This window comes from Crocodylus porosus, unplaced genomic scaffold (assembly GCF_001723895.1).
Source record: "Crocodylus porosus isolate Cpor-Errol unplaced genomic scaffold, CroPor_comp1, whole genome shotgun sequence".
NCBI classification, from domain to species: domain Eukaryota; kingdom Metazoa; phylum Chordata; order Crocodylia; family Crocodylidae; genus Crocodylus; species Crocodylus porosus.
The window spans coordinates 15636999-15654907 of record NW_017728918.1 but is presented as its reverse complement, the minus strand read 5'-3'; the positions used below and the strand labels follow the sequence as shown (position 1 = coordinate 15654907).

At 41.3% G+C, this 17909-nt stretch overlaps 1 protein-coding gene across 3 annotated transcripts in view; it reads right to left on the bottom strand.

The window, feature by feature from the left end:
• The window catches only part of LDAH (lipid droplet associated hydrolase), a 214319-nt gene that overhangs the window by 44468 nt on the left and 151942 nt on the right, over positions 1–17909 (bottom strand). For all 3 annotated transcript variants that reach the window (XM_019537343.1, XM_019537340.1, XM_019537341.1), the window contains exon 5: positions 8743–8983. In XM_019537343.1, the coding sequence (XP_019392888.1) occupies positions 8743–8983 (241 nt within the window). The remainder of the gene's footprint in view (positions 1–8742; positions 8984–17909) is intronic.

Below are 17909 nucleotides of genomic sequence, written 5' to 3'. Positions count from 1 at the left end.
GGCCCAAAATGAAAAAAACTCCCACTACGCAAATGACTGTAACCGACACTAACACAAAGCAAGCACAGCTGCTAGTATTTAACTGACAGATACTTATTTTCAACATCTCTTCCGCACTACTGATTATCCTCCTCCTACTCCCAACCCTGTTAACAGTATTTGCAAGTTTGTCAAACTCACCCACTCCGTAGGGACAAAACACCATCAGAGATGAATAAACAGACCTGCAAGCAAACTTCAAATTGTTCTTTGTACTTCCTGGAAGTTATCAACAATTCCATTATCAAAACATTCAAGCCTTATGAGTAATATTTCTAACGGGAAGAAAATGACAGGGGTTTTTTTTTGCAGAAAACCCCAAAAAACAAAAGAAAGAAAGAATGAAAGAAAATTATGGAACATAAGCTGAACAGGAACTTTCCATATTATTATTGTTATTATTTGCACAGGACTTGCAAAGGAAAATGAAATCTTTTACACATAATAAAATGCCCCTGTAAAATTTTTTCTTTCTTTTTTCTTTTATTTGGGGAATAGGACTGTAAATATATAAATAGGACTGTAAATATATAAACGGTATTTGCCTTCCTCCAATAAATTAATATGAGCATCCTACTCTTAAATAGGGAAAACTTTAGTTCACTCAGAGAGAAGAAGGCAGATGTGGGGTTTTTCCATCAGCTTATGTGCTGTCTTGGGAAGGTGAGTTGTCCGACAACATTAAGCAAACATTTTAGTCAGGCATCACACAGGAAAATAAACAGTAGCAGAGGAAACATGAAAATATTAAAGGTTGTTATTCTTTGGCCCCTTTTCCTGGAAGGCAGGTGATAAAATATTACTGTGTTTCCACAGGTAAGGAAACACTCTCTTAAACACTTTGCAAAAATACATATTATGATCATCATTTAAAATGTCAAATAATGGGGCTCCACTGGGGCAGCACACTGGATCCTTCAGAAGCAAGATGACTGAAGGGCTCGAGTTCTGGGTCAGACTGGTGGCTAATCAAGAGCAGTCTCTTGGCTCTTCACACATCCAGTAGCAGCATATTCAGAGAAACATGCAAGACACTTTGCAGACATATGGCAATGAATAACCTATCCCTAGAGGAAAGATTTTCTTCTCCTGCATATGAGCACACAAGGATTGTAGGGAAGAATGGAGGAAGGACGAAGACTTCCTTGCCACCTGTGCCACATGGTCCAGATTGTACAGATGCAGAATTTTAATCAGGCAGGTCAGATGCTGCTCTGCAGGACAGCACTTGTAACCATACCCCATTTGGATAACACAGAGGCTGCTCCAACGTGCTGCGATTACAGCACATTGGAGCAGACTCAATTAATTAAGTCTGTTGGAGCGTGGTAATTACCATGCTCCAGCAGCCTCCAGCGTCATGTGTATCAGCATCCCCATGCTTCCAAATGGCAGCAGGAACGCTTTATCTAAAGCTTTTTTGACAAACTTTAGATAAAGCGCCCCAGCTGCCATTTTGAAGTGTGGGGATACTGATACACAAGATGGTCCAGGCACTTTCATTAGCTCTCAGAGCCACTCAAATTAAGTGCACTCCCTGACTCCCCCCACTCCTGGAGCACGTGTCTAAACACCCAGTGTTTCTGGCTACCTAAGCAAAGGCACATTTTGGAAAGGTTTTGGGAAGGTAGACTATTATCTATTATAATAGTCAAACCTGGTATTTAAAATGCGTGGCATTATCAAAAGGAATAAGGCAAATCATGTTCCTCTTCTGGGGCTTTGAGTTGAGCAAGCCTAGAAAACCAGAGTGGAAATTCACAAGTCTAGGAATACAAATCTGCTCAGCCTCTTTCCTACTTTACTACCTGACCTCTCCCCAAAATTATACTCATGCTGATGGATGCCTCGGTGTACTGAGACCCTTTGCAATATGAATTTCAAGGTCAAGGTTCAAAATGTATTAGACGTATCTTAGTCTGCCCTGCTTAGGGTCGATGATCCAAAAGTAGCTCAAGGCCAACAAACATCCAATGCTAATTTGTTAGATACATACAGTTCACTGCTCTGGGACTCAGGAGATCTGGGGCTTATTTCCAGCTCAGCCACTGACCGCTGTGTGACCACAGGCAACTCACCCTATATCACTGTCCTTGCTACTCCCCTTCCTACTCTCTGCCTTGTCCTTTTGGATTATAAACTCTTTGTGGCAGGAAGTGGTTCTTACTGTGTGTTTCTACAATGCTTAGCACAATGGGAGTTTATCTTGGTTGGAACATCTAATCAGTACTGTAATATGAATAGTAATAGTGATGATCACTAGTACATAAGAAAACAAATCCTCTAAGTCACATTTGTCAAACTCATTTGGATAACCCCCAGGCCAGATCTGGCTGGCATGGAACCCCAGTGGCAGAAACTGCACCCACTTGCCCCAAAATGGCCAAAATGCATCTAAAACAGGGCTCTGTGCCCCTCCAACCATATCTTTGACACTCAAAGTCAGCTGTTTGACACTCTAAGTCAGTCAGATCAATCTTTCCAGAGTGTGGGCTGAATGGGTGGGGCATAGCCAATCCGTGGGTTGGATTCAGCCTATATGGCCAGGTCCACTGATTGGATACGATATATGGACTGACCCCATGTGCCAGGTCCAAGGCTGTGAACTGGCCCCTCATGTTAGGTCTGGTGTCGTGTACCAGGTTCAGGGCCATGCACCATCCTGATCTAGCACACGGGGTCATGTCATCTGACCCATGGAACAAAAAATTAGTATTAAGGGAGCAGTGGCAACATTAATTGCTACATGGCTCCCACAGCTATGCCAATTAACACTGATGCTGCTCCCCCCGCCACCAAATGTCCAGATTTGTGGAGAGCCCCGCAGGCAGATAACTCAGCTGAATGGACAGGATTCAGCTAATGGGCTGTACTTTGAGCACTGCGATTCTAAGTGAAAGTGAAGGTCATTATAATGGGCAAAGCCTTCTTAACCTAGATGGCCAAAGTAGAGGACTTCTGTTTCCAGACTATTCATGCATGTCTGTATGGATGTGCAGAGTTGCCTGAGCTAGTTCCAGTCCTGGAAGCACTATAACAATACAGCATGGTGCTGCATCTAGGCTAAATTAACTTGCTGAGAACGTCATGGTAAAAATCAAAGTGAGGACTTGCCTTATACTGCTATTCAGAGAAACATGCAAGATCCCTATATTGCTTCCAAAACCTGAGCAAGCTTAAGGAGATGAGGTAGCTCTATGTGGTACTGCACTGCACTATGTAGACTTACTTTTAGGAGTAGACAAATTAACTTCAATAAAACTGTGGCCATTTAAAAAAACTTATGGCTTGGAAAATAAACAGAGGGGGCACCTATACTGTGCCCAAAGCCTGCTCCAACTAACTAGAATGTGTCGGAGCAGATTCAATTAATCTAATTAGAATACTCCAGCAGCTTCAGCGTCATGTGTATTCACCATCTCCTCCTTGAATGAGCTTTAGTTAAATCACCTCAGTCGCCATTATGAATCACAGGCCACTGAATACACGAGGCACTGTGTGTGCTTTAATTAAAGTGGCTCTCAACAGCTGCTCTAAATACCCTTCCCCTCCCCCTCACCCATGCCCTGAGTGACCAGGACAAATATTTCAATATAGAAAAGGGAAGCTCTGTCAATGATGCTCCGTAAATGTTTTCATATCAAAGCAAGGTGGAAGTTCAAAATAAGCCAACTTGGGTTTCTATTTTTAGGTAACTATTTCTTAAACCTTCAGGAATCCATTTTTGTTTGGCAAATATTATTTAGAGACAGAAAGGCAAAGGATTCACATTTCATCACTTAAAGTGATGGGCATGGGGAGCTGTTCAAGAGTTTTTAAAATCATCTTGTGAACCTAACAACTAAATCTGCATGTCTACAGTATTGTGATCCCAAAGCACTGCAACACCATGACAAAAAACATTCCCATTTCACGTGTGAAGGAACTGAAGCAGAGAAAGGAAGGGACCTATCCAAATAAGACTTGAGACCAGTGGCAGGACTACAGCTAGAACCCAGAAGCTTTCACTACTAGTCCACTCAGCCATTCTCAACCATCTTTTATGTGTGAATCATAATACTATTTTCTGTTGACTGCAACAAAATGAATCATCTGCAAGTAAATGAGCATGCTGGAGTCTCTTTGCTTTTGAAGAGACAGAAGGATCACAAATGAATCCCAGGATTGGTGCATCCCACCAGCTCTGGAAAAATCAAAATCCAGGATCTGCAGAGACTTCAGAGGTAAAGCATCATTTTCAAAAGTGATTGAGACCCCAAGGGATCCTTAGTCCCACTGACTTTAAGTAAGACTAAAGCTTAGAAATTTTTTACCTTCTGTCTAAAGCAAATGAAACCTGGGACCCAGCAAGCCCCAAACTTTGGGGAAATTTGACTGAGATCTAAATTTTGTGGCTCAGGTATATTTTTAAAGTATTTTCAAACCTCGCACAGACATGAAGGATCTAAAGTGAAAGAGAAACTATTGCATCTAGCTCTCATTTTATGCTCTTTTAAAACAATTTTACATGCTATTTTTTAAGTTATGATTTTTCCCTTGTTTTCACCCTTCCCAAACCCAATACAGCAAATCAGCCCTCCATGAGTTCAGCTACTACCCTGGCCTGTAAACAGGTTAAACAAACAGGGAGATTCCTCAAGAGAAGTCACAGGTTCAAGATCACAAAGAATGAGCGAGCATGGGCTGGCTGGAGGTTATTCTTGCTAATGGTCAGGCTGGAGGTTATTCTTGCTATTGTGCTTATCTGTATCTTCACTGTCATCCAGACGTTAACCTCTGACCTACAAGCCTGCCTCTCTAACCAGCCTTGCAGTGTTTATCCATTATGTAATGTCTGTGCTTTTGTGGAAATTTTACAGAAACAAATGGAGGAAGTTTGCCAGCCGAACTAGTGGACAATAAATCCTGTTCTATGTAGATAGTGTGGTTTACTCTCTCCATAAGCCTGCTACTTGCATTTGTCACTGAAGCAATATTTTCAGATTTGAGCAGGATAAAGTGCCAAAATATTCCAGTATTGAACAACAATGCAAGCTTTATAGACTATTCATTATTTTCATTAAATATGAGAACATGAGATATTCAGATTGTCTTTGCTAACTTGAATAACGCTAATGACTGTCTGTTTCAGAGAACTGGCAAGGCCAAACACTCCTGTATTCAGTCCTAGAATGCTTTTTGGTCTCTTCACCCAGGGCAGTTTTAGAATTATACATATCCTACAATTAGTCTGCCATTTATGTTTTTGCTTTAAGCATCTGTCCTAAAACGTCTTTGCTAGAGACTAAATGCAAACAAACAAAATGGCTTTGTGTGGCGGTGAGATGCCCCCACAGGCTCCCGAAGGGGAAGGGGCAGTCACCGTGGGTCACAAGCCACACAAGCAGCACCCCCGCCAGGGAAACTTACCTCCGGGGGATCAGCCAGAGCCGGAGGAGGAGCTGTGGCCGCAGCCACGTGAGCTGGCGTTACACTGGCTATTTAATTAGCTGTTCCCTGTGTGGGGAACAGCAGAGCCAATCGTGGTGGCTGGAGCAGCCGCTGCGGGAAGATTTAAGAAGTCCACCAGAACCTGGCCGGAGGGTGGAGAGGGAGCATACCCAGTGTGGTGAGGCTCCTGTGGCAGGCAGAGATGGCAAGGAGGATGCCAGCTGATGGAAGCTTAGCCCATCAGCAGCCAAGGCAGAGATGCTAGCTGTCGTAACAACCAGGCTAGCCCACCAGAACCCATGCTGATGCCTGTCCCCCTCATGAAAGGGGTCAACGGGGCACAGCCGATCTACACAGGTGGCATCTATTCGGTTGGTGAGTGGACGGGGTGTAGGGGAGGCAGATCCCCGCAGAACATCCCGTCAGGACTGTGAGTACTACCATCCCCCAGGTCCCCCAGGAAGAAGATCTCCACTGAACCCCTCCTTTTCATTCAGTAACACCAAGTCATGGCAGGAAATTTGAGGGGAGGGGCCCTGCATCAGATGGATAGTATGTTTCCCAACGTAAACCTCACCTTTGGCGCAGCCACACTATGTCACACTGTACTTGCACCTAACAGGGATTTTCTGTTCATTTTGGCTACCTAGTTACCTATTGACCTATGTGATCCCTCTCCAGATGCAATCTCTTAGCAATTTGAGATTAGGACTCTTGGTACTTACCTGCCTGATACAATGGGGTTTTGCTCCTTTGATTGGGCTTCCTAGATATCAACATCAGTTACACTTGGAGAAACAAAACACTGTTTGGAATCACTTGCCGAAGCACATATATATTGGATGGAAATTGGGACAGATGATAAAGGAACATTATCCTCCCCTCTCAACATATTCATCCTCATAGTTGACTGTCCTAACCAGTGATTTGATCCAATTCCCTCTAAATGGCATTCTCCTCTTGATTTCAGAGCAAGCAGCATCAGGCCTTAAGGTCTTGTTATAATTAAGTTTTCAAATCTCATTTCCTTTCACAGGAGAGAAAACATATTGTTGTGACTAAGCTTTGGATGTGGTTATGAATCCCTGGCAGGTTGGTTTGTTTTAACGGATGCATTACTTTTAAGGAAACTTTTACTGTCTTTCTGCCCTTAATCATAGTTTTTATTACAATTACAGCAATGCAACAGATGTATGTGCCAAAGGTAATACGTGTATTTTTAATGACTTGACAAACAAACTTCCTGGAGAGGAGAAACACATCCATTTGCTGAATGTTTCTGAACCATATCTAATAGCTTATTAAAGGACAAGAAGTCAATCAGAACTGTATTTACTACCACTGTTTCATATGCCACGCTAACTCACAAATGAGTGCCTATACAAAACAGGAATTTGACCAGGCAGATTGCTGAACTAGATAACAACAAATCTGCATTAAATCCAGGCACATATTGTGATTTTTTTTCTACTTCTTAAACTGTTTGTAAATATATAAAAAGGTCTACGGGCTTCTTTCTGCAAACTCTTTCTTCCACAAATAGCATTAACTCATACATGTATTTTCTTTGAAGTCAATGAGCCATATCATCCCACCAGTTTCCAAAGAGAATTTCTCAAGAAATCAATGGGGAACGCTGAGCAACACTGAATGACACTATTTAGTCCCACAGACTGGCTGCAAGACACAGAGAGTGAGACCCTAAGTTACTGTAACATCAGTGTGACCACACCACATGAAAATTAGGCCCTAAAGCCAAAAACACTCTTGCTTTCTGGGCTGCTTATATTGTTGTGGCAGAAAGTTCTAGAAAAAAATATGACAAATAGTGCATTATTTTAGTTTACATTATGCTACTATACAGCTGTTCACACACTGCAACTGAAGCCAGGGTACTGAAAGGAAGAATGCGAGAGACTACTGTGCCAGGTGATCATGTACGTTTACTTCCCCAGCAAGGCAATATTAAATGGATATAGATTTTTATAACATATAATATATTGCTTATCCTACAGAGGAATTTTTAAATTAGTAACTAGAAGCCTGATTCTAAGAGGTGCGGAGTATTCCCATTGGTCTAAAATTTAATTTATTTATAACAGTCATCCCAGTTTGCTTTGGAGTGACTGTTACCATAATTTGTTCTTTACCGAGGCAATCATTTGCTTTTTATTGTGGCACTGTTCAATTCAGATGATAATACCTGTCCCCTTCCCAGGTATTATCTTCACCTTCAGAGAGTCTCAGTAGCCCCAAACGGAGTTGTTACAAATATACAGATTTGCCCTGGCAGGGGGACATCTGAGTGTGCTTTTTTTTATTACTATTAATGAAAACAAAACTCTCTTCTTGTGATTACAGTTGCATTACACAGCACAACCATTTTCAGAGTATTTTCAATTTCTAATTTATGGTAGCATCTAAAATATGTAGATACTTATTAAAGGACAGAACTTCTTATTTATTGTAGCATCTAAACAGTTTCCTTTGATTTTCATTTTGGTACCTCAATAGAAATGGCTGAATGATTTATCATCTGAAAGCTGTCTTATCCCTAAAATAAAAGACACTTATACATGCTGTACAATATACCCCAGCATTTGAAGAATATCCTTTTTCTGCCTTGTTCCGGAGAACAGAATTCCATATACGCATTAAGTTACTCATTCATGCTTACAAGAGGAGGGCCCTTTTCTAGGTTTAATAACACTCCCAGATGAATGTTAAATTAAATACAGCCAGAAAGAAAATTAAGTATAAACAAGTGTGAAATTAATTAGTCCATTTGCACTATTAAATCTGAATAAAATGCAGTTGTTTGAACCAGGGCATGTGTTGTTAATAGTGAAGGTAATGGTTTTCTTTTCAGATGTGTTTTGCAGAAATATACATTTCCAAACTTTCTTCTTTTAAAAAACATTTGTTTTGGAGACATACAACCAAGTTCAGAATTCCCTGATTCTGAGCGTCCCTAAAATTCCAAGTATTGTAGATCATTTCATGGACCTATTCAAAGTACTGGTTTATGACCTATTTCAAATTCCCCTGCATCTTTTGTAAAAAATTCAACTTGAGATGAGAAAAAGACTTCAGGGGACAGACAAATCCAGCCTGCATTTAAAAAATTCTTGGATATTTGTTCATGTTTTAGGATGAAGCTTGTTTTTAATGACTCACACCCTTTGCAATTTCTAATTCACCCACTTGTCAAAGCAGTGTGATGGAAAATACAGATAGTTAAAAAGAAGAAAGCAAGAGAAAAAATTTGCTCACCAGTGCAGTCCACGCTGAAGAGATTTATGGAGGTAGCTATTGAAGCTTCATCAGGACACTTAAGCCCTCGCAGTGCAAACCGCACTATGGAAGTTTTGGCTCTTTCTGGCAGAAACGATAGCAGGTAGACGGGCATGTACAGAATGTACCGCAGCTTGCACAGCAGGGGTGTCATGAACTTGCCTTTAGGGGACTGAGCCATGCGCTCTATTGTCGGAAACAGCAGTACAGAGCGAAGAACCTGTTGGGCCACAAGAAGAAGAAGTTCAGGGAAGTTCTCCAGCACAGTATCAAATTTAGGAAAAGACAAAATTTTCAGGGGTCCCTTTCTAAAGTGAAGGTGGATATACTAGTAACTCAATGCACCCTTAAGTTGTAGGAGATGCTCAATGGCCTGATTCTGAAAGATGAGAACAGACTTCTATTCAGACTGATTTCAGTGGGAATTAGAGCTATTCATCAGTGTACCAGGTTGGGGTCCAGGTGCAATTTAGAAAGAAGTGAGTGATGCTACAGTCATTTGTTACATAAAGATGGTGATACCACAAGAGGGCACTGCACAGAAATTGTCATTTTTGTTTCAGTGCAAAGTGTTTTTATTTTAATGATCTGATTAGACCACCGATTTCATACAGGAGAAAATTAAATGAAAATCATAATTACCACATACTTTCTTTTTCAGTCTGATAGTTTGGCCATATTAAGGTAGATCTTTACATGGTAGAGCTATAAACATAACTGACATATTTACTGTGAGGAGAGGCAGTTAGCTGTATTAGTTTGAAGTCTGGCAGAAGGCAAGGCAGGGTAGCACCTCAAAGATTAACTTGTTGAGAAAGGCATAAGCTTTGTAGGCTACAGCCTACTTCTTCATTACTGAGATGAGTACAATGTTCCACAGTACAGGCTATAATTTTGTACTATATGTATGTTGAAGCTTCACAGATTTGAACTCATGAAGGATAGAATATGGTCTGTTCATAGACTTAACACCCCTCCTACCCTAGCTGTTTCCTTAGCTGGAAACATTTAATTATAAAAAAAATCTATTTTTTAATTCCAGCCCATTGGTGAAATTGTATCAATAGTTTCGGAGAATTCCTGCCATTTTTTTCAGAAACGTGGAATACTGTATGCATTCATATAGGAAACACCTGAAAAGCTATACCACTACTATGCTTAACAGAAGTATCAAGACAACACAATAAGCAAAGGATATGGATGTTATAATGAGACCACTGGGGGCCTTGCTAAATGTCATACAATACTCAGAGTAAATGTAGATGAGGAAAGCCATTACTTCTGCCCAGTTACAAGACCACCCAGATGCCTTTCAACTGTTCCATTTATCACAGGAGTTAGTAAAAAAATCTAGTATTTAACATGAAAGAGTTTCTAGTAGGCTTTGATCTGCAAAAGGTAGATCTCACTGCCTGGGTGTAGCCGCACTGAATTCAGGGAATGGAAACCCAGCCCAGGCCATGAAGAAAACTTTGCAAGATCAGGGCATTTTAATGTAAGACATAAAAGGAATGTGGAGAACGCCAACCCTGTGCCATAATACATTTTCTATAACAACTTCAAGATAGGACTTTAAAAGGGTTATTCATGTTGAAGGCAGGAACCTTTATAGATTCCCTAAACTCTCCGGCTCACACTACCTTATTTGCAAATTTAAAAAAAAGAAACAAACCAAAACCAAACCAAACCAAATAAAAAAAAAAATTAAAAAACCTCTCAGGGAAATCAATCATAGGTCTCTTTTATTCAAGACAACCAACAGCTGAGGTATAAGAATGCAAGGCTTGGATTAAATTACAAGGTAGTTTTGTGATATTTCAACTAGGAGCTGAGCTTAAGCTCTTGTGATCTAAAGCAGATTTGACCCATGGTCCCAGGGACACATTAATCCTTTGACATTACAGTTTATGGATACATAATTAGCTGTTTCAACCACTGCACCAACCACTGGGAGAAGCTGCTAAAGCTTAGAGACAAGTGAAGGAAAAAACCTAGGAAGTAATTATCATGACTCTTAGTCCCTTGAATATGCCAAACCTGACACTATTTCTTAGAAATAATCTTATTATTGTAAATTTATATATGGTAGCTGTAAGAAGGAACTAAAGGTTTCTCCTTTTTTGCACACAATACAAGGACACCTTCCAAGTATATACATTTCAACCACTTTAAAAAAGGTCCTTACTTTCTGCTAGCATCCACAGCTTGGGTTTTAAAGCATGCATTTGCCAGAACTGTTTAAAGATTAAATTCATGGTTAAAGTATCTGCAATACCACTGCTGTTAAAACAGGCAAAACATATAAATATTCACATAAAGTTTAATATGTTAGCTCCACAAAATTTTCATAAAAGTAGCATCCCACTTATGCAAAAAATGTATTGGAATATACATTTATCTTTTAATTCTATACTTCCAGGCTGTAAATATTTAATACAATCTATTAATACATGCCTGTATCAGGCCAACAACATATCTCATAATATATACAGAATCATCGCTTTACATTATCTTTTGTTGATACCAAATATATTCATATTACATGCTATTAAAATAATGGCTTAAGCTTGCAGAATTACTGGTAACTCATTAAATGATAGCCAGGGAGTTTGAAGATGCAAAGTGTTATCATTGTTAATAATGACATTAGTACCACAAAGTAAGGAAATCATTCTTATGTTTTATTTGGTAAATAGATTTCTTATGGTACCAATCAGCAAAAAGACTGAAAATAGGCACAATCCACCAAAACAATCATAGTAAGTCCAGGGGTTAGAGCAGGGACAAACATTCAGGATGCTTTATTGTATTTTAGACTGTACCAGTACCTCTCTCTTTGTTTGGTCAAATTATGTGTTTCTCTGCCTCTGTGTACACACCTTTAAAATGGTATAGATGATGCTTGTACTTGCATTTCAGGTTAGTTATCTTATATGTCAAACACATTTTCTCACTGGTTTGTTTGTCAACCAGCTTGTTGTGTGTGTTCACCAACAATTTCTGACTTCAACAGTTAGTGCTTGAAGATTTGGCTGACTCAAAGGGCCGGTAAGAGAATGCAGATCCTTTCACCTCTTGGTGCCCGATATAAGCCTGCTTAACACCTGCACATTTTTTACTTTCTGTCAACTCTTGCTGAGTAAATATAAAATGATCCTAATCTAGCTCTTAGTTGAGTGGTGTGTGCGACTGCTCAGTAGCCAGATACTACTGTGCAGTAGCACTGTGTGGCAAAAACTGTGCTGAGATGCTACTGCACAGTAGTATTAGGCTACTGCACAGTAGCATCACTTAAAAGGTGTTCGCCGGTGCTACTATGCAGTAACTCCACTGACTGCACATTTTATTTAGTAGTCGAATATACAAGTACTGAATAAATGTGCAGTAACTACTGTGTAGTAGCATCTCGTGTAGACACTCCCCAAAATGCAACAACTACCATTCTCAAAGGCATCAGGAGCCAAGTCCAAGGTACAGATTCTGATTGCAATTCAGCCTGTGTTCCTCCAAAAGAAAAGGACATAAAAAAGGTAATGTAGGAAGGTTTCCAGTTGCCCCCACTGTTGTGGAATCTGATGTCCAATGCTAGCAATCCATTATCTTTCAAAGACCTACACTCATTGCTCTCAGATAGGTGGAACATTTTTTGGAAGACAGGAAAGAGAGAATACATATTTAAAGACAATAGTGAATCATCAGGGCAGAGAACATTAAAATCTCCACTTTAAGAAAGCCTGACAAACCAGCAAAGTTAATTTCAGATTTTTGGTTAAGCAGGACAAATCCACTAATTCACATGCTATGATTTGCTTCATGTGATCATTCAGTCTCAATTGCTTTTCTTATTCTTGACTGCTGGCCTACATTACTTAAAAGAAATCCTGCTTGCCACCTAGGTATATGCAGAATGCGACTCCCTATTCATATATTTTGGCTCTCTTTCAAGATTACCAATCTATCTGGAACGGGGAGCAGCACAACCAGCTGTCAAGATTAGTAGGGATGAGGCCAATTTCTAAACCAAGCAGAGCTAGCTGGAATCTTCTTGTCAAAGCTGAAAAGTTTTACAGAGATATTCCAGTTCAAGCACAGTTTTCATCAAGGTTTCTAGACTGAGAGATAAACAGATACGGAACAGGCTGACTCTTGCTCTGTCTTCACTGCTAAAATAGCTAGTTTTTGGCTGTGTAATTAGTGTATGTGACCTATCCAAAGGTAAAGACAGTAAGAATAAGGAATTTTAGTTTAATCTCATGATAAAGCAGGTGAGATCAAACACAAGGGGAAATAACGTGCTGATTTGCCATACTGACGCTGATGTAAAATGAAATGTGCTGTCTTCACTGCATTTTTACCTCAGGATAGCTTCACATTTAAGTTAACCATATGTTTTTAGCAGTAATACAAGGCCTCACTGACCTGCTCTGGTGGTTAGGACACTGGACTAGGATACTCAGGCCCCTGGCACACGTTCATTTAATGGTGCAGTGTGTATGAACCCCAATGCCAACAATTGTGCCTCTTGCCATGCCAGGCTTGCATGGCAAGATGCATGATTCTGGAATTGGGGATCAGACTCCAATGGTGTCATTACTACTTGCCAGTGCAGGGGAAGCCAGTTGGAGACTCTGGTGTGTTCCTGTGGTCAGGACACATAATCCTCTGAATCACCACTGGGACTGGTTGCAGAGCCTCATGCACTACGATGTCAGAAAACCTTGTTTGCAGCTGAGCTACACACACAGTTGTTTAAGGTCTCAGTATACTGGGGCCCTAGGATCCAAGACCAGTTCCCCAATCCCAGGGTGTCTGTGTGCCATGGATGTCAGAAAATTGTGTGTGCAGCTAGACTGCTCATACAGTTTTTAAATGTATGAGCACAAGCGGACCCTAGGACCAGGGAACCTCTCTCCAGTACCAGTTTCTCTGTGACCAGGCTGCATGCCTCTAGGAGCTGTGGAGCAAAGCAACCAACCTGTTGGGTTGCTGGGAGCTCCATGGCTCCCTACAAACTGGCACCCTGGCAGAGCTGATGTGTTCCCTTTGATTTGGCACCCTGAAAACCGCATGGTGCAGTCCCTTGTAGGGCTGTACCCCATGGCTGTCAGCCTGCCAGTATGAGGGGTTGTCAACCAAGCCTGGAATACAGCTGGAATCAGGCTGCGTGTTCAATTTAAGACATGATAGAAACCAGTGACAAAATATTACACACTGTGGAATAATTTTGTGGCTGGTTACCCATTTTGTTGTACCATTAATTGCCTGCATGTTGTGTGGCTAGGTTACTATTTAATAAGTGATTAACAGGTTAATCACGTCTTAAGTGTAACATCTGCCAAGGGCCCCAGAGTCAAGTTCCTGCACATCATGTAATCTAGGAGTGATCCTAGACCACTCTGAAACAGTCAGTTGGAGCCTGAGCCTGCATTTCACACAAAGTAGGTCAGCTCCCTAAGCAGCAGGGTATATAGCAGCCAGCACCCATTGAGGCTTAGGTTTTGATTGGAAAACAGATAATTCAACACCATTTTGTTTTTGGACAAACATCCAATATGTTTTGATTTGGTTCCAATGCAGAATGAAAACAAATTTCAAAACCTCAAAAGCTGCCACAAAATGGAACCATCATCCTCCAGGCAGCTCTAAAATAAGAACAACCTATTAGTGATTGCCACAGCTACACCAGATGGGTTAGCCTCACATGTATATGGGCGTGCAACAGACTTACACAGTGTATGATGTTTCTAGAGTTTCTTGAATTACAGAGACAGACACGAGCAAGACAATCTCAATATATACTTTCCATTAGCACCTTCATTTGAAGAGCTCAGAACACTATTAAAACTTTCATTAACTGCCATTTGAGGTTGTGTAGATATCACTACTGGTTTTATAGGTAAACTGTAGTACAGAGAAGCTAAGGGCAGTGTTCTTAAACTGGAGTGCCCAGAGGTAAATTAGGCAAAGATGATTTTCAGAGGTGCTTATCTCTCTGTGGCAGGGCACTGTTTGTGCCTGCCACTTTAAGGGGTGAGCCAAGCAACCAGCAGGTGCTTGATTGTGGCAGCCATTTTAGATCCCTGGCTGCCTATATAAAAAGATCAGTTCCCCGCTAGCAGGCCAGGCAGTAACATTTTCTTGCTGCAAGTCTTCATGTATCATCCTTAGAGGTAAGGAGGAGCTGTAGGGGATGGCTAGGAGGCTCCTTGTCTTGGGCATGACCTAAAACTGCACCCTGCTAGGAGTGGGTGGCCTGCTGGGGCTCTCAGTGGTGCGGGAGCCCTCAGGAAGTGCCAGGCCAGTTACCATTCTGGTGAAAGGCGGGTTGAGGAACCTTAATAACCCCAGCCCTCACAACCAGGTGGGTTACCCCCTAGTAGGGGCCAGATGGCAGACCTAAGAGTGGGGCTAGAGGCTCAGAGGCCTGATGTAGAGTACCCTTGACTGGTCAATGCTGGGGCCAGGACCAGAATGGTCAAAAGGGCCAGGGGCCCAATACGAGGGATGCCCAGAGCTGAAATCCTGGGGTCCTGACAGGCTTTGGAGGTGAGGCCAGGGCCTATGTGGCTGAAGGTCCCGGGGGGGATGGGGAACCACACCTAAGAGGGGAAAGTAGTTTCAGGGAGCTAGGCAGCCTGAGTGGAGGGATCCAGTTGGGGTCTGAACTGGAGGATTCTGGAGCCCAGTGTGGGGCCAGTGAGAGTAACATCTGTGGATGCCACCTGTGAGGCTTGGGGTGTGGTATAGGGGAGGAATGGAGCCGTGGATAGTGTCCCCTGGCATCGGGGCAAGAAATGGGCAGCCTCCCATGAGGTGTAATTAAGATCATTAATTAGATAACAACAAGGCATGGCAGGTGAGAAGGCGGTTGGTTGGCCCAGAAACAGGTGGGAGGGCCAAAGGCAAACTGGCCCCGAGAAGTCCCCCCCGTTACACTCTCCTAACTCCTGTGGAAGCTAATGGGGCTCAGCACATTTGAAGTCTGGCTGTTTACCTAGGTGCCAACTATAAGTCAGAAGTCCTAACTCCTTGTAACTTGCTTTTACTACTGGATGACATTGTGCAAGAGTTGGAGTAACAGAGAGGACTATGATCCATCTTCTTTAGAAAAGATCTGGGTTGCCCCTTGCAATTTTTTTTCTAAGCCAACCACGTTTCATCAATCATGTACTTTGGCTGTAAGAAGACAAGCTCTCCCTGTTTGTGATATGTTACAGAAGGGTTTGGATCTCTGGACCGAAGTGTAAAAGCAGCGGTGTTTTAGTCCATGCTCCCTCTGTTATCAGAAACCAAAGCTGGCTTGGGAATGACCTGCTGGCTCACTCTTTGCTAATGACAGAATAAACGGTGGTTGAAGTTCACTTCCACTTCTAAGGGGGAAATGTTCTGGAGCTTGTTTGCTCTTGCTGAATAATCTGTTTTAAATTATCTGGGGTGTACAAATGTTTAATATAATCACCACCAAACAAAAGAATGTAGGACTCAGATTCCATACCAGTTATGTAACGACAGTTCACAATGAACTTCAGAGATCAAATCAGCTGGCAGAACCAGGAAACAATCCATTAATTTTTATAACTGATCCATTACAGTGACCCGTGTTAAGCAAAGCTTCATCCAAGTACAGTTCTAAAACTCACATGCAGATCTGTGCAGCCACACTTCCTTGATCTATATCAAAAACATCAGCATGCACAAGTAAGACATAACTTGGAACTGCAGGACTGGAAGGAAACTCAGAGAAGATAATTTCGTGAATATTTTGAATAGGTCACTGACTCCACAAATCTATGAGAAGCAACGGCTGTTTTTCTGTCAAAAGTAACACTTATTTTGATATATTTTGGTTCATCCCATGCATTAGTTGATTATTCATCTATTGCCTTAGCAGAGGAGAGGCTATTATCTGTCTGGTGAAGCCTATTACATTTTTCAAAGATAACATAACGATGCATTTAATTGTAATCTACAGCCTACGTTTGACACAGGGTGCCACATTAATCAACATTTCTTTTACTCAGCATGCAAGAACCTGCAGGCAAAATCATTAAGGTCATGGAAATATACCCTGCTTTATTAACACAGCTGTGCTGAGAAGTTATCCAAGTAAATGCATATGACAAAAACAGACAACATTTATTTTTTCCTCTCATCAAAGCAAGACTTTCTTGACTCCCCATTTCAGGTTGCTCCCAGTATTTTAAAAATACTCTGCAGCCTCCTTTCAGATCTACACATAGGAGCAGTCAGTAATAAGATGCTCTAATTTTCTGTTTTGTTTTTTTTTAGAACTCTCCAAATGATTTTTTCTTTGAACTGTACATTACATATTTTGGTACATTAGCCAGCCATTTATTTTCATGAGATGCATATAACCAGCATATGTTGTGAAAGGTTACAGCATCAGAAGAGAAAAAGATGCCAGAAAGTTATGAATAAAGATACAAATATTTAAAACAACATTTCACTCCAAGCAGTCCGTAATCATTTATTAAATGTGTACATCTCTTTTTTCCTCTGGACATTCTACGTCCCTAGACAAATGCTTTGGCTCCATGCTAAGTATTATACATGTAACAGGATATAAATATTAAAATTTTGCACATAAACAGAATCTTTCCATTGAGGATTTTGAAGTACTTTATCAAAATGAAGCCTCGTGCAATGACATGAATTAGTTAAGCTACATTACAGATAAGTTATTTACATATTTTACAGATGGATACACTGAAATACAGGGAAGGCATGTGACTCCCCCAGATGTACGTGCAATAATCAAGAACAAAACACAGAAATCCTAGCTCCCAATTTCCTGCTCTAACCATCAGACCACATCTATGAATGACTGGAATTGCTACTGTACAAAAATCACCAAGCATTTTGAAAGGGAAAAAGCAAACGTGTGTAATTAATCATAACTCTGTAAGGGAAGAGAAATGGATTGCTTGTGGTTTCTTAATTCAAGAAGATCTTTCTGTTATCAGGTGTGAGGGGGCCAGGACCCTGAGGGGCCCGGCCCCAGCGGGGAATCACGGAGTTCTGCCCCGCTTCCGGGTCCGGACCCGGAAGCCTGGCCGGGAACTTAAGGTTTCCCGGAACTGGAACCGCGCCGACGCGGGACCGGCGCGGGGAGATAAAAAGGAACC